Source organism: Sturnira hondurensis, unplaced genomic scaffold (assembly GCF_014824575.4).
Source record: "Sturnira hondurensis isolate 20B ecotype Veracruz unplaced genomic scaffold, ASM1482457v3 Scaffold0001020, whole genome shotgun sequence".
Lineage (NCBI taxonomy): Eukaryota > Metazoa > Chordata > Mammalia > Chiroptera > Phyllostomidae > Sturnira > Sturnira hondurensis.
Genome location: NW_028073651.1, coordinates 978,226 through 994,527, shown reverse-complemented (window position 1 = coordinate 994,527; position 16,302 = coordinate 978,226). Strand labels below are relative to the sequence as shown.

At 57.9% G+C, this 16,302-nt stretch overlaps 2 protein-coding genes across 4 annotated transcripts; both read left to right on the top strand.

Annotated features, from left to right (window-relative positions):
* Positions 1 to 326: 326 nt before the first annotated feature.
* Positions 327 to 9,025, top strand: MYPOP (Myb related transcription factor, partner of profilin). Of its 3 annotated transcripts, none has more exons than XM_037058935.1 (3): positions 327 to 514; positions 1,411 to 1,973; positions 7,740 to 9,025. In XM_037058935.1, the coding sequence occupies exons 1-3, from the start codon at positions 501 to 503 to the stop codon at positions 8,432 to 8,434; spliced, it is 1,272 nt and encodes a 423-aa protein (XP_036914830.1). In that variant the 5' UTR covers positions 327 to 500; the 3' UTR covers positions 8,435 to 9,025. The 3 variants fall into 3 exon arrangements, with proteins under 3 accessions (XP_036914830.1, XP_036914850.1, XP_036914840.1); XM_037058955.1 differs by having other exon boundaries at positions 1,297 to 1,973; XM_037058945.1 differs by lacking the exon at positions 327 to 514 and adding an exon at positions 550 to 682 and having other exon boundaries at positions 1,297 to 1,973.
* Positions 9,026 to 11,649: 2,624 nt separating this feature from the next.
* Positions 11,650 to 14,423, top strand: IRF2BP1 (interferon regulatory factor 2 binding protein 1). The gene has a single exon (XM_037058923.1). It carries the CDS (start codon positions 12,262 to 12,264, stop codon positions 14,026 to 14,028), a length of 1,767 nt encoding a protein of 588 aa, XP_036914818.1. The 5' UTR covers positions 11,650 to 12,261; the 3' UTR covers positions 14,029 to 14,423.
* The last annotated feature ends 1,879 nt before the right edge of the window (positions 14,424 to 16,302 follow it).

The window sequence follows — 16,302 nt, the reverse complement described above, 5'->3', positions numbered from 1 at the left end:
CCCAGGAAAGGTTGTACGATTTATGCGTTGCCATAGTTACTGCACCCACCCTGCGTAGAATATCCCCAGTGTGCCCCGCCCCTAAGAGTAATAAGTGGTTAGGAAATCCCAAGCAGTCCCGTGCAGGGGCGGGAATAAAGGGGCGACAGCTCGATTTTCTCATGGCAACCACCCCCCCATCGCGCCACACAGTTGTCAGGAAGCGAAGCGCATTCCTCCAGGGCCGCCTCCCTCCCCTTTCTCCAAGAAATAAAGACTCAGGCAGAGTAATCGCACTGGTGGGCCGAAAGGCTGTCCGAAAGGCGGGGATGCCGCTTGGTCCCAACGCTCTCAACTATCACCTCTCCTGCCTCCTCCGAGGACTGCTACGCCTGCGCAGGGAAGCAGACTTGGGTACCGCGCCTGGAGGCGAGGGGCGCGCATGCGTGAGATGGGGTTCTGCGCCTGCGCCGCTATGGCATCTGGGGGCTGCGGCCCGCTGGCGGAGGCCGGGGGAAGGCATGAAACCCAGGCGGTAAGGGCGTTGGGGACCGACCGGCCCTAGGTGCGCCTGCGCCATGGCTCTCCCGGCCGCGGGAGGCGGGGTCCAGAGGTGGGGGGCCCGAGAGAGGCGGGGGAGAGGGAAGAGGCCGCAGAAGCCCAAGCCCTGACCGGCGGGCAGGCGGGGGCTGCGGCGGCGCCGGTGAGTGACCCTCGGCCCGACTCGGTCCCCCCCCACCCCAAGACCCTCACTGCTCCAGGAGTCCCCCCGGGCCTCCGTGTCCTCTCCTAATCCAAGACCCCCGTTTCCCCCAGAGCTCCCCTGAATTTCTGGCAATCCCCAGAGCCCCTGCAGTCTCTGCAGACCCTAATTCCTAACATTTCGCCGTCCCAGCTCCCCCACTGCCTGAGAGTCCCCAACTCACCATTATGCCCGTGCATCCCCTCTGAGGACCCCCGTCTCAAAGCGGCATTGCTGACTACTGACGTCCCATTGGCCTGGAACCCCCAGAGCGCCCCTCTGCTCCGCGTCTCCCCCGCCTTGCTGCATCTCCCCTTTTGCATCTCTTGCCCCATCACCCCCACGCATCTTCAACCTGCGAGACACCCCCATTCGCCTTCCATTTCCCCTGTGCCCCCATTCTCCTCTAATTCCTGCAGACACCCCTTCTTCCGCGTTTCCTCCTTTCCCTCCGCCCCTTCAGACCCTCCCCCAATTTCCAACAACTCCTCGGCTCGGCACTCTGCGCCGCACGGGCACGAAAGGATCACTCAACGATGTCAGTCATTATTAGGCACTTTGACTGTCCCCCACAGCCCATCGCCCCCCATCCGCCCGGGGACTTAGGAGCCAGTGTCGCAGCGGCCGGGGTGGGGCTGGCGGCGCAGGACGCGGAGCCCCCTCCAGCACAGTGTGCCCTGTGCCCGCAGCGCCGGCGCCCCCCATGCGCCAGGCAGCCGGACGAAGGCGGCGGCGTTGGGGGGCGCCATGGCCTCCGCGGCGGCGGTGGCGGGCGAAGCGGAAGAGACCACCCGGCTGCGCAAGCCGCGCTTCTCCTTCGAAGAGAACCAGATCCTGATCCGGGAGGTGCGCGCCCACTACCCGCAGCTCTACGGCGCGCAGAGCCGTCGGGTGAGTGTGGCGGAGCGGCGGCGTGTGTGGGACGGCATCGCGGCCAAGATCAACGGCATCACCAGCTGGAAGCGCACTGGCCAGGAGGTGCAGAAGCGCTGGAACGACTTCAAGCGCCGCACCAAGGAGAAGCTGGCCCGCGTGCCGCACTCCACGCAGGGTGCTGGGGCTGCCGCCGAGGACGCCTTCTCCGCCGAGGAGGAGACCATTTTTGCCATCCTCGGGCCAGGGGTGGCAGGGCCAGGAGCTGGTGCAGGGGCCGAGCAGCCCCCCGCGGCCGCCTCCTCACAGCCACCGGCCCCAAGCGCTTGCGCCCAAGGCTATGTGCTATCGGAGGACCGCAGGGAAGACCGACGGGCAGGTGAGTTCCTTCACCATCAACTTAGCAAGACACAACAGTCAGAGGGTTTGCTGTGTGTCTGGCACTGGTCCAAGCCCTTTACGTAGCGCGTGGAATCCTCACCACAACCCTGTGAGGTGGATGCTGTTATCCCAATTTTAAACCGTGGAAAACTGAGGCTCAGAACGGTGGGATGAGTTGCCTCGGGTCTCATAGCTAGTGCCTACCAGAGTAAGGACCTAGGAGGTCCTGGCCCCACAATCCACCCTGGTGGCGGGGTGTGGGGGGGGTCATGGGCTCAGACTGCATTTACTAATCCCTTGTGGGGCAGCGACTCTGGAGGCAGCCTGGCCTCCAGGCACAACTTTGCCTCTCAGCTGTGCCGTTTTGGCTCAGTTATTGTGAGTCAGTTTCTGCATCTGTCAAATGGGGATAAAAAGCAGTCCCCACGCAAATGTTGCTGTGAAGATGAATTAATATGCACAAATTGCTTCATATACAGCCTCCTGAACACACACTGTTAGATCGCGATACAATTGCCAGTGCCATGAGGTAGGAACCGTTTCACCATTTTTACAGACCAAAGTCTCATAGAGGTTTGAAACTCTCCTAAGTTTGTGGCACGAGTAGAGGTGGTGTGGAGGGCTGAGCACAAGACTTCCCACTTAGCCTTGACCCTGGATCATTATTCCTTCTGCAGCTATTCCCCAGGCACCTGCCCTGTGCTGGGCAGTGTTGGGGACACACTGAAGGTCAGACTTTGGACTTTATCTTGAGGGCATTGGGGAGCCATGAAAGTGTGTTAAGCAAGAGAGAGAGATACGATCAGCTGGGCCCTTGTTCTTAGGGTGAATCAGACCTCAGTGTTTCTGTCTGTGACTGAGACGCCACAGCTCCACCCTCCCGGGGCTTCCACTCCAGTGGGAAAGACAGATGCATGGACGGTGGTGACTCAGAGCGAGCAGCTGACCCGGCCTGGGAAGTCAAGGAGGGCTTCCTGGAGGAGGAGAGATCAGAGCTGAGACACAGAGTAAGGGTGAAGAGCTGGGAAAGTGTTCCTGATAGAAGGACTAGCATGTGCAATGGCTGGGAAGCAAGAAAGCTTGACTGGTTGAGAAAACTGTGAAGTTTATTCACTGAGGAGAGGAGAGGAGAGGAGGGAGAGAGGAAAGCTTGGAGAAAGGAAATGTTTGGAGATAAGGTTTGAGACCAGACCCTGCAGGGCCTGTAGGCTGAGGTGAGGAGTGTGGCTGTTATACGTAAGTGCTGAGGGGAGACACTGTGAAGGGTTTTGAGAAAGGAACGGACATGATCAAACAAAGCAGTTCAGGATCACGTGACTCAGACAGGTTCATTCACCCACCCAAGGTCACACAGCCAGTATATAGTAGAGCTGAAACCGGAATACAGCCCTAGCAGGATGCTCAGTTGGTTAGAGTGTCATCCTGATAAGCCAGGGGTGCGGGTTCAATCCCCAGTCAGGGCACACACAAGAATCAACCTGGCTGGTGTTGCTCAGTGGATTGAGCGCGGGCCTGCAAACCAAAGGATTGTGGTTTGATTCCTGGTCAGGGCACATGCCTGGGTTGCAGGCCAGTTCCCAACAGGGACTGCTCCAGAGGCAACTATACATGGATCTCTCTCTCCCTCTCCCCTACCTTTCCCCCTCTAAAGATAAATAAACAAAATCTTTGAAAAAATAAAGAATCAACCGATGAATGCAGCACACATAAGTGGAACAACACGGAACAACAAACCGGTATCTGTCTCTCTCTCAAATAAAGAAAAAAAAAGAATCAAACTGGAACACAGGCTGTGTCCAACTCACAGTCCATTCCCTTAACTGTTGGGCTGGGTTGCCAGGCAATAACAACATTGACGATCCTCTGAAAGCTCATGAGCACGCCAGAACGAGCTCACACGTGGCTTGTAAGTGGAGGTCAGACTTTGGACTTTATCTTGAGGGCATTTGGAGGTCATGAAAGTGCCTAAGCAGGAGAGAGACATGGTCACTTAGAACGCATGTTCTCAGAGTGACTCAAACCTCCGTGTTTCTGTGACAGGGCCCCGTGGAGCTAGAGCGGACACAGCAAACTCACTTTGTCACACCTTGTCTTCTCCCTCCACAGAGAGTGACTGAGCCCCTCCTCGGAGGCAGGCAGTGTTGTGGATGCTGGGAATGCAGTGCAGAAAGACCATTTTCCTTGTCTTATGGAGCTGACATTCTGATTACTGGAGGCAGACCAGAAACAAGGAATCCAAAGCAGGTCACGTGCAGGAAGTGAGAACTAAGAAGAAAAAGAAAGCATTAAGAGTGTGTTAAGTGGTGGGAGGAGGGCTGCTTCTCTGAGGAGGTGAGATTTGAACAGAGGCCTGGATAGAGGGATTGAGCCAAGTGGGTGGACATTTGAGGAAAGAGCACTCCCTCCAGATAGAGGAAACAGCAGGTGCAAAGGCCCTGAGGCAGGAATGTGCTTAAAGCAGCCTTGACTACAATATCACACAGAATACCCACTGTGTAAAACTCAGAGGACTGAGCAGCCGGGGGCAGCCTGAGGTCTGCTTGTTGACCTTGGAGGGACCGTTTCTCTGTGGAAGAACAATGACAATAATGACACTGAGGATTTACTGTGTGTCGGGCACTAAGGCCTGTACCGGAGGCAACTCACTGACTGGCTCCCAGTAATGGTCCTCAGGAAGATGGTCTGTCATCGGGTCCCTTGGTCCCAGGCACTCACACGCATCCCAAGGCTCAAAGTTTATAAATAAACACGATTGTAACGTGTGATGACCCCCCATGACCCCATGAGCCCTGTGGATGCGGAGAGTTAGTAGGCAGTAAAGCCACATTTTCAAGTGACAGCAGTTCCCAGACCCCTTTTGAGTGAGACTCGCCACCCTCCAGCCCACAGTCCCTGCACAGGGAGTGACTAAAAGTGTGGGATCGGGAGCCTGCCTGGGTTCGAGTCCCTCTTCGGCCACTCACCAGCTCTGTGACACCTCTCTGGGCCTCAGTCACCTTATCTGTAAGATGCAGTGATAATGACAGCAGCCTGCCCCAGAGAATGTCTAAGAGGATTCTGGGAAGTAACACAGGAGCGCTTAGTGGCTTTGCCCAGGGCCTGGCCAGGAAAGTGGCCGACAACTGTGAGCTGTGGTCATCGTCTGTCTCCTGGCCTCCTCTCCCTCCTGCATGGCCCAGAGAGCCGGACCCCCAGCATCCTGGGCTGTAGGGGGCTGGCTGTCATCAAAAGAGAAGAGAGGGGGGCTCTGCTGTGACCTAGGACCAGGAAGCAGGCTTCCCTGAGGAGGGAACGCTGGGGCTGGCCAAGGGGTGGTACAGGGAGTGGGGGTGATGCAGGTGCGGGGGCGGCCTGGGCACTGGTCCCAAGGCAAGGAATTGCCCCAAGGAGACGCTGGGCTGTCCCCTGTGGGTGCTAGGGAGCTTTGGGAAGGTTGCTACAAGGGCCTGGGGCCTGCCGGCCCCATCAGTGCTCCCCCTCTGGGGGCCACAGTCCTTCCACTAAACCACAGATTTTGTGCTGGACGTTGTTCAAAGCCCTGGGTAAAGAGCAGTGAACAAACCGAAGCCCTGCCTGGAGGAGCTGACATCAGGAGGGGACAGACAACACGCTTGGAGCAGTCCTATGCCAGGGGGAGATCGGCACAATAGATCAGGTGGGGCCCTGGCCAGGGGGCTTGGTTGACTGGTTTGTCCTCCAGTACACCAAAAGGTCGCCGGTTCGATTCCTGGTCAGGGTCCATACCCAGGTTACAAGTTTGATTCCCTGTCAGGGTGTATACGAGAGGCAACCAATCCGTGTTTCTCCCTCACATGGATATCTCCCTTCCTCTCTCTAAAAAAAATCACTAGCCCTGGCTAGTGTGGCTCAGTGGATTGAGTGCCGGACTATGAGCCAAAGTGTCGCTGGTTCGATTCCCACTCAGGGCACATGCCTGGGTTGCAGGCCAGGTCCCCAGTAGGTGGTGTGTGAGAGGCAGCCACATACTGATGTTTCTCTCCTTTCCTTTCTCTCTAAAAATAAATAAAATCTAAAAAAGAGAGAAAAAATTAAAAAACATATCCTTGGGTGAGGATTTTTTTTTTTTTCAAAAATCAGGTAGGGTAAAGGACAGAAGTGGAAGCTATTTAAGACAGAGGCTGAAGGAAGGCCCTCCCAGAGAGGCTACCTTTGAGCAGAGGCCTGAGGAGGTGAGGCCAAAAGACACCAGGCAGGTGTCAGCAAAGACCTTTCCAGGCCAAGTGAATAGCAAATGCAAAGGCCCTGAGGCAGGAGCACCTCAGTGTGTTTGAGGGCCAGTAAGAGACCAAGATGGTGGAGCCAAGCGAATAAGATAAAAGGGATAGAGCAGGGAGGGAGATGAGGTCAGGGAGGCAGTGGGGGTAGATGTGCAGAACCTTGGGGGTCTTTGAGGACTTTGCTTTTTCTGAGTGAGTTGAGAGCTGGGGGAAGGCTGAGCAGAGAAAGACAACAGCTGACTTGAATTGGCTAACACCCTCATTAAGCTAGAATTCCCATACCATGTAACCTGCCCGTTTCACACCTCCAGTTCAGTGGCTTTTAGCACGTTCACAGCCTGCAACCATCACGGTAGTCAGTTTCGGATCACTTTCATCACTGGGAAAAGAAACCCCCCCGCACCTCTGGGCCCTCACCCCCTCGCCTTCCCCCCCCCCCCACTGCCGCATCTCCACCCAGCCCTAGGCAATCACTAATCTACTTTCCGTCTTTGTACATTTACCTGTTTTGGACGTATCATATAAATGGATCATGTGATATGGAGTCCTCTGTGACTGGCTTCTTTCCCAGCAGCGTAACTGGCATGCATTTTAGCTGGACCCTTGAGGCTCTCATGGAGAACCAACTGTAAGGGACAGGGCTGGAAGCAGGGAGCCCGGTGAGGAGGCAGTTGCCTTAGTCTGGGTGGGAGATGACGGTTGGACCAGGGTGGGGGGTGTGGAAGTGGACGGAAGCGGTTGGACGTTAGATTCGTTTGAAGGCCGAGCCCATGGTGTTTGTACGTGGATGGGGTCTTGGGAGAGAAAAAGAATGAAAGTTTTTGGCTGGGGCAGTTGGAAGGATGGAGCTGCGGTCAGCTGAGATGGGGGTGGCGAGGTGGGGGGAGAGGCAGGTTTGGGGAGGACCAGTAGCTCCGATGTGGGCACGTGAGCGTCAGCTATTGTTAGACAAACACAGCTGGAGGGAGAGGCGCAGGCCCGGTCTGGAAGTCTGCGTGCCTCTGCAGGTGGACAGTGTTCAAGTTCATGAGTGTGAGTGAGGCCCCGGGGTGAGAGGAGAAGAAGGACGCCCAGCAAGCCTGGGGCTGAACTGGTACAGACCAGAGCTGAGGCTGAAATCCTGTCGTCCTGGCAGGAGACAGCCCCTCCTCCGGCCTCCAGAAGTGCCCCCTGCTGCTCCAGCCACCACATCTCTCTCCCCGGCCTTCTCTACCTCCCCAGGATCCGGCAAGGAGGCCTGAGAGGTATGGGTGGGGCAGAGCATCCAGATGGTTCAGAGCCTTCTAGAATGCCGGCTCAGCCGGGCACCTCCAGGGCCCTGTTCCCACTAAGGCTGGCATAGGCCACCAGGTTCCTGTTAAATATATCGCCTCTCCTCTGGCTACAAGAGCTTCTGCTGTAAGACGTGATCGAACTTAAGTTTAAAAAGCGTGGCTCTGGGGCCGAGGTGGGTGGGAGGTGGAAAGGGGAAACGCAGACACTGTCCCAGGGTCCTGCACGCCTTACCCACATCTCTCTCTCCACAGATACACCAGCCCACAGCAAGGGGGGCTCCAGCAGCCCGGAGCCCTGGGCCCGGCCCTCCTGCAACCCCCAGGAAGGGGGCTGCCCCCCGCCCAAGGAGCGTGAGTCCTCGTCCCCTCCAGCCCTGCAGACCGTCCAGCTGCCCCGGCTGGCACTGTCTCCACCGCCCCCGGCCCCTCCACCTCCACCGCCCCCACCACCGCCGCAGGTCCAACCTGCACCCTCGCCCCCCAGTCCCCTGCCCCCTCCACCACCTCTGCCCGGGCTCTCCGGCCCGGACCCCTCCCTGGACTTCCTGCGGGCGCAGCAGGAGACTGCCAACGCCATCAGGGAGCTGGCTGGCACCCTGCGGCAGGGACTGACCAAACTGAGTGAGGCCCTGAGCGCCCTGCTGCCCCTTCTGCCTGGAACCCCAGTCGATGCACTGCCCCCACCTCTGCCCCCACCCCCACCCCCCAGGCCTGTCCTGCCCCCACCCACCCCCAAGGTGGAGATCACCCCTGAGCCTGTGTCCGTGGTGGCTGCTGTCATGGATCGGGCCATGGTGGCAGCCAGGGGGGTGATCATTGCCCCTAGAAGTGAGGAAGCGGCCCCCCGGCCCCCCACAGCCCCACTTCCTCTCCATGACTCCCCCCCCCACAAGAGGAGGAAAGGTTTCCCCACACGGAAGAGGCGGGGGCGATGGAAATCTCCGTGAAATCTGCCATTGGGTTCAAGCTTGTCTCCGCTCTTTCTGCCTGCACCTCCGCTCCCAGCTTTGCCCAGCGGAGGAGGGCCATGCACCTTCCCTACGCCAGCTGCACCCTGGCTCCCTGCTGCGGGGGCACGAGCACCCCACTCCCTGTACTAGTTAGTGCCTGATTCGAGGGGGGCCTCCCTGATGGGCCCTCCAACCCTTTCTCCAGTACAGCGCTGTCTGCCTGGCTGCTTCCCTTGACCCTGACTTCTAAGCCATCAATCTGATGTTATTTATTACTGCCCTTGGTGGGCTGCAGAGGGAACCTCAAGGGTCTGCACATACCCCCTTCCCTAACCACTCCTGGTCTAGACTTGAAGAGAATTGAGCTATGGAGGCCTCCCCACATCCCTAGTCCAGATTTGGGAGGGAGTGGGGGATGCGAGACAAATCAGAATGTGGGCGACAATGAGGGAGAGGGGGCGACTTCTCAATGGGGAGGTACAGGTTGGGCCTTCCGCCTCCCATTGCAGTCTGACCTCCAGAGCTCAACGCCCTCCTTTCTCCTCGGTGGTGACAAGATAATCAATAAACTTATTTTTAATACAATTACTAGAGGCTCTGGCTGAGACAGGCCTGGGGTGCCAGCACCTACACCTGCCTCGCTCCCCTGTGGGCAGATGATACCCCCTTGAACGTGAAGGGGGTTAGAGCTTTTTTTTTTTAAGCCATCAAGGCCCATTTTCAAATAATCGTTCCTACGTACTCATCCTTCAGGTACCACCAAAACGCCACCTTCCTCCAGGAAAACATGCTGGATTCTCTCCCGAGGCTAGGACGGGTCTGTGTCTTAAGTTCTCTGTGTACTCTTGTTCTTGTTCTTACTTTTATTTAAGGTAATGAACATACTTTGTTTAAGGCATGTTTCCTCCATAGTTCATTAAGGCTGGGGCTGGTTTTCTTACTCCTGAACATGCTGCAGAGCCTGGAGCAAAGGAGGTAACAGCCGCCACCTTGGCCTCAGCCAGACCTGGCCCGACCCCTGGTGTTGCCCCGGCCAAGTGTGTATCCATGGGACTCCGTTCTCCTCATCTGTAAAATGGCATCTTTTTGATTTAGGCATTTGTACTGCCTACTACTACATTCTATTTACCTTGCAGGCCTCAGCTCAGGTGGTACCTCCTCAGGAAAGCCTTTCCTGACACCCCCTCCCCAAGCAGTTACCAAAAAAACACAGTGAAGTAATAACTTGAGTACATTTAAATGGAACAGCTGCCACCCTCACCAGGCTGATGTCAGTCACTACTGCATCCTCAGCATTTCCCAAAGCTGAAGAGGGGTGGGATCTAAGATGATGAGATAATGGTTTTATCTGATATAAAACCTTCATCCATAGTGCATTTCAGGGCCAAGCACCCTGCTTAGCATTTATATGCATATCTGCACCTTTTTAAAAATTTTTATTTATCTTTAGAGAGGAAGGGAAGGAGAGAGGGAGAGAAACATCAGTGTGTGGTTGCTTCTCCTGAGTCCCCCGCTGGGAACTGGCCTGCAACCCAGACATGTGCCCTGACTGGGACTCGAACCTTGATCGTGTGGTTCGCAGGCCCAAGCTCAATCCACTGAGCTACACCAGCCAGGGCAAATATCTGCACCTTAACCCGAACGGACCCAGTGAAAAGCAACATCTAGGGGTCCTCATTTTTTCCCTGAATAGTTTAGAAACTTTCCTTGAACTTGTCCAGTACCAATCCTGTCTGCCTGAAGCTGGCCTCTGGCCAGAACTCCTGACTTGCACTGGAGTTTACTAGAAAATGACCTAGAGGCAGTTTTCAGTGATACTTTTGATGGTCTTTTCAATGGTTCTAGACGCACCTTTGACTTACATAAAAATACAGCCAGTACATGGAACCCAGGATTGTGCACATGGCATTGCTTAGGATGAGGCCAAAAGTGATCTTTTTCAAAGGAGTCAGCTTTAAGAAAAATAATACAGGTGGGTAACAATCAAAGCTGCTGGGGCACAGGTGGCAAACACAAGGCCCAAGAGTGGAATCTGACCCTTCTTCCACCTTGTTTCTGTATCGGCAGCACCGAGATCTTTGCCCCTAGTTAGGGAGTAGTTACGTTTATACAGACCCAAAATTATTTGGGGCCCTCTGAAGGCATCGGGGAGGCTGATGTGGCCCCTGGTGAAAATGAGTTCAACATTCTCGTGTTAGGGTTTCAGTTGGATGAGGAAAGGGGTAGACAGCCCCTGATTAGTTTCAAAGACATGAACGCAACTCTAGCAAAACACTCATATATTTTCACGTTCTTAACACAAACCCAGGCTTAGGAAGAGGCTAATGTGAATTAGAACTTGCGAGACCTGTCTGCCCGCTCCAGCCCCCCCACGCCAGCCGGCCTAACACTGTACCCGATCAGGAAGAAAAAACAGGGGTCCCCAGAGCCTGGTGGGGCCTATCCGGTAGTTAAGCACTCAAGGTTGTAGAAAGGTGGTCTGGCGCCTTTCCCCCCAGAAACTATCCCCCCCCGCCCCACGAACTCTTGCTCGCCATATCTGGCCTCCTTCCCCCAAGTTTGGGAGCAGTAGAGTGCGAAGATCCCCTCAACTTCATGCTCCGAAAACACGAAAAGCCCCCCAAAATTGACGACGGGGGGAGGTGGGGGAAGGACAGGCATCGGGAAGCGCCCCCCCCAACCCCGCCGCCGCCAGACCTCCCAGACAGCGGAAGTGCGTCAGTTTGTCCGCCTCGCAGAGCATTTTGGGAATTGTAGTGAAGTTGGGGGCGGGTGGAGAAATTGACAGTGTAACCCTTTGGAGACCAAAGCGCGCCTACAGAGCCGCAAAGTTGAAGGGCTCTTACAACTCCAGCAGATGAGGCAACTGAGGCAGAGGCCTTCAGCCCTCTCTTTTGTCCGGCCGTTGCCGGCCCGGGTCAGAGGCTGATACACAGGATTCTCGGAAAAGCAAAGTACCAAACGGACAACCACCCCCCCACACACACACACACCATCAAGTTGCCAACTTCCCGTCCCTTACCCAGAAACCATCCAATCAGGGCCCCTCCGCCCCGCCCCAGGAGCGCCTGCCCTCTTAATTGGTCATTGGCTTACCTTTGACGGGCGGAGAACTGAGTTTCAGAGAGGGCAAGGCTTTCGCTTAAACCTGCACAGCAAGTCGGATCGGAAATTGGACGCCCGGAATCATGTCCGCCCCCTACAGTTTATGAATTTTTGGTAGCGCTGGCCATTCGTATCACATCCTCCTCGCAACTCTAGTGCCCGAGGTCCTCCTGCCCGCGCTGAACTCACTGCTCTTCGCGACGAGTGGTAAGAGGTGCGCGGGAGAGAAGTTGCGAGTTCCCTCCACCAACCCCAGCCTCCTTCGGTCCCCTTTAAGAACCGACCCCGGCGGGACTACATTTCCCAGAAGGCTTTGCCGCCACGTTATGTAACTTTCCCTGCGAAGCGGCCTCTGGGGCAGTAGGAGGTGGAGGCGGCGGTGGCCGTTGCATTGGTGGCGGCGGGAGCGGCGGGAGCCCGAGGCGGCGGCGCCCGCGGCCCAAGGCCGGCCCCGAGCTGTGCGCCTCGGCTCGGAGCCTGGATCGGGCGGGGGCACCGACGTGCCTCTGCCTTCCTTTTCAAGGAGGCGGGAGTGAGGAAAAAGGCTTAGGGCCCAGGGGGCGGGGAAGGGGGGCCGGGCCTGGATCCGCGGGGAGGCCGAGCCTGAGGCCCGACTGTGGCTCGCGCTTTCCTGGAGACACAAATCGAACATCGACGGCGCGGATCGAACGTCGGCGGCGGGTGAAACTCGAGGGCCTTTCGGCGCGCGCGCGGGGGCCATGGCGTCGGTGCAGGCGTCCCGCCGCCAGTGGTGCTACCTGTGCGATCTGCCCAAGATGCCGTGGGCCATGGTGTGGGACTTCAGTGAGGCCGTGTGCCGCGGATGCGTGAACTTTGAGGGCGCGGATCGCATCGAGCTGCTCATCGACGCGGCCCGCCAGCTCAAACGCAGCCACGTGCTCCCTGAGGGCCGCTCGCCGGGACCCCCGGCCCTCAAGCATCAGGCCACCAAGGACCTGGCTGCTGCTACTGCGCAGGGGCCCCAGCTGCCACCTCCGCAGGCACAGCCGCAGCCTTCGGGGACTGGCAGCAGCGTCTCTGGCCAGGACCGCTATGACAGGGCCGCATCATCCGGCCGCCTCCCCCTGCCCTCACCTGCCCTGGAGTACACCCTGGGGTCCCGCCTGGCCAATGGGCTGAGCCGTGAGGACGCAGTGGTGGAGGGGGCTAGAAGGGCCCTGCTTGGCTCTATGCCTGGCTTGGTGCCCCCCGGGCTACTGGCAGCTGCAGTGTCTGGCCTGGGAAGCCGAGGTCTGACGCTGGCACCCGGCTTGAGTCCTGCCCGTCCGATCTTCAGCTCTGATTTTGAGAAGGAGAAGCAGCAGAGGAATGCAGACTGTCTGGCAGAACTGAATGAGGCCATGCGGGGCAGGGCAGAGGAGTGGCACGGGCGCCCCAAAGCAGTGCGGGAACAGCTGCTGGCGCTGTCCGCCTGCGCCCCCTTCAATGTTCGCTTCAAGAAGGATCACGGACTGGTGGGGCGGGTGTTCGCCTTCGATGCTACTGCCCGCCCTCCAGGCTATGAGTTTGAGCTGAAGCTCTTCACCGAATATCCCTGTGGTTCTGGCAACGTGTACGCAGGAGTCCTGGCCGTGGCTCGCCAGATGTTTCATGATGCTCTGCGGGAGCCGGGCAAGGCACTGGCCTCATCAGGCTTCAAGTACCTTGAATATGAACGTCGACACGGCTCCGGGGAATGGCGCCAGCTGGGGGAGCTGCTAACCGATGGTGTCCGAAGCTTCCGCGAGCCAGCTCCTGCCGAGGCCCTACCCCAGCAGTACCCAGAGCCAGCTCCCGCAGCTCTCTGTGGCCCACCCCCGAGGGCCCCATCCAGGAACCTGGCGCCCACGGCACGCCGTCGCAAAGCATCCCCTGAGCCCGAGGGTGAGGCAGCTGGGAAGATGACCACCGAGGAGCAGCAGCAGCAGCAGCAGCAGCAGCGACACTGGGTAGCACCTGGTGGCCCATACTCTGCCGAGACCCCTGGTGTGCCCTCACCCATTGCTGCCCTGAAGAACGTGGCTGAAGCCCTGGGCCACTCCCCCAAGGACCCCGGTGGGGGAGGGGGCCCTGGCCGAGCAGGGGGTGCCAGCCCAGCAGCATCCACCGCCCAGCCTGCAGCCCAGCATCGCCTCGTGGCCCGCAATGGTGAGGCCGAAGTCAGCCCCACCGCCGGGGCAGAAGCTGTTAGCGGGGGTGGGGGCGGCACCGGGGCAACCCCTGGGGCCCCCCTGTGCTGTACCCTATGCCGGGAGCGGCTGGAAGACACCCACTTCGTCCAGTGCCCCTCAGTGCCCGGACACAAGTTCTGCTTTCCCTGCTCGCGAGAGTTCATCAAGGCGCAGGGCCCTGCTGGTGAGGTGTACTGCCCCAGTGGAGACAAGTGCCCGCTGGTGGGCTCCTCTGTCCCCTGGGCTTTCATGCAGGGCGAGATCGCCACCATCCTTGCTGGAGACATCAAGGTTAAGAAAGAACGAGACCCCTAGACCACCACTGCTACTGCCCCCTGTCCCCTTGTCACCCACCGCTGCTGCGGATAAATTATTCCCTCCCCAACCCAGCCCAGTGCCACCCCACCTATGTACATAACCCTCCCTCATCCCAGACGGGTCCCCTGGGGTAAACGCATTGAGGGTGGTGGGGAGAAAGCTCGTGGCTTCTGTGCGAGGGTGTGTTTGGGGTCCCTTGGCCCCTCCAGTTTCCCTCTCCCCTCCTTGGCTTGGCTTTGCTGCTGCTGGTAGTTGGGGGAGAGGTGCCTCCTTCCTCCTTGCGAAGGGGCCTCCTGGAAATTCGCTCTTTATAAATGAAGCAAAAGCATTTTATTGCTTCCCTCCCCTGCCCCCTTTTCCTCCTTGAATAAACTGAAAGATGGGGGTTTTTTCTTCTTGGTCCCTTAGTTTGTGAGATGCTGCGCCCCCTCCAGGACTGAGCTGATCCTGCAGGGAGGGGAGCTCGCGTTGTCTCCTCCAGGTGGCGCCCTTGACTCAGGCGAGCCCACTGGCTGGCTACAAACACCAGCCAAGGGTCCACTGGTCTAGCCGTGAGCCCCTTTTTCGGGTGGGAGCACTGAGACTCAGAGGGGATGGCCGTCGCGTGGGAGCCATAGCCACGCTCAGGAATTAGGCTTCCTTTCTGGTCTGTCCCCTGTACCTCCCCAGAAGGTAGGGAGGAGTTGGCGCCCTTGGCGGGAGAGGTGGGGAAGATGCATCAGGAGGCTTTCTAGGAGGGATGGGGAGTGAGTTCTTGCTGGGCAGAGTCAGAATTAAATACGATTCCTAGAGGGGCTGCCCGAGGAGAGGAGATTTACCTCCGTGGGTAAATCTAACAAGGTCCTTGGAAACGGGTGGTGGGCTGCTTCTGGCCTCGTGGTGCAAGAGCGCCAGAGGCAGACACCTAGGAAGCGAACCGGGTTCCTCGCGTCCATCTGGGGAGACCAGCCTCAACGGTGGCCATCCTAGAACACCATGACTGGCAGGGTAAAAGGCCCTCCCCCCACGACCTGCGGCTGCCTCTGATGTGCAAGGCCTTGTCCCGCACCTGTCCGGGTGGACTGATCATTAACCAGGACTTCCTGCTCGTTGATGTCATGGGGCGGGGCCTGAGCCGGCCGTGGCTGAGCAGGGGTTAAGGGGAGGGGCAGCCCCAGGAGCCCAGCCCCCACCCCTGGGACCCTGAAGTGGCTACTCTGGGGAGGCGAAATGCCGGGCCCAAAGGCTAGCAGTGGCCTGGGGTGGGGGGGTGATAGCCGTGACACAGCGCAGCACTGTCCTGCAGCCCAGACCCAAGGTCCCTCCAGATCTCGGGAGGCAGCCGGGTATCCCCTCAGCTAAATCTGGAAGACCCCCCCCCCCCCCCCCCGCCCCCNCCCCCCCCCCCCCCCCCCCCGCCCGCGCGTTCTGACCTGTCGTCTTGGTTACCTAGGTGTCCCGCCCACACATCCCGCAGACCCGCATGTCATTAGGGACCCTGGCAGGGGTTTGTTCTCCCCATCTTGAGTTTTGTTGTTGTTTTTTAAATTGATTTTAGAGAGAAAGAAACATCGATTTGTTGTTCCACTTAATTATGCATTCATTGGCTGATTCTTGTGTATGCCCTAACTGGGCAAGGATGGAACCTGCAACCTTGGAGAATGGGAAGAACACTAACCAACTGAGCTCCCCGCCAGAGTCAATATCTTGAGTTTTTAAAACCCTAGTTCTTGGACTGAGGNAGTTTTGTTGTTGTTTTTTAAATTGATTTTAGAGAGAAAGAAACATCGATTTGTTGTTCCACTTAATTATGCATTCATTGGCTGATTCTTGTGTATGCCCTAACTGGGCAAGGATCGAACCTGCAACCTTGGAGAATGGGAAGAACACTAACCAACTGAGCTCCCCGCCAGAGTCAATATCTTGAGTTTTTAAAACCCTAGTTCTTGGACTGAGGGGTCCCCCTCCCTCCCGCAGCCATCAGGTCTCAGGTGTTCAGTCACCCCTGGCACTGCCAGCCCGGGCTCTGGGCAGGGCTGGGAAAACCACCCCTGATTAAATACACCAGGCGATAAGCCTGGGGCAAGCAAGTCGCTGGATGGTGTAACGTGCCTGTTCACCCCTCCTGGGCAGTCTGGTGGCCGCCCCAGACACAGCTCTGCAGACCCGAGAACTGGGTCGCTCTCCCTCCCCCATCCTCAGGGCCAGAGGCCTTCAAACACAAGGCCCTCCGCCCCAGTGGGGGTTAAAGAACTGTGGAGGACACCTGGTCCTTTAAGAACAGCTGGTGGG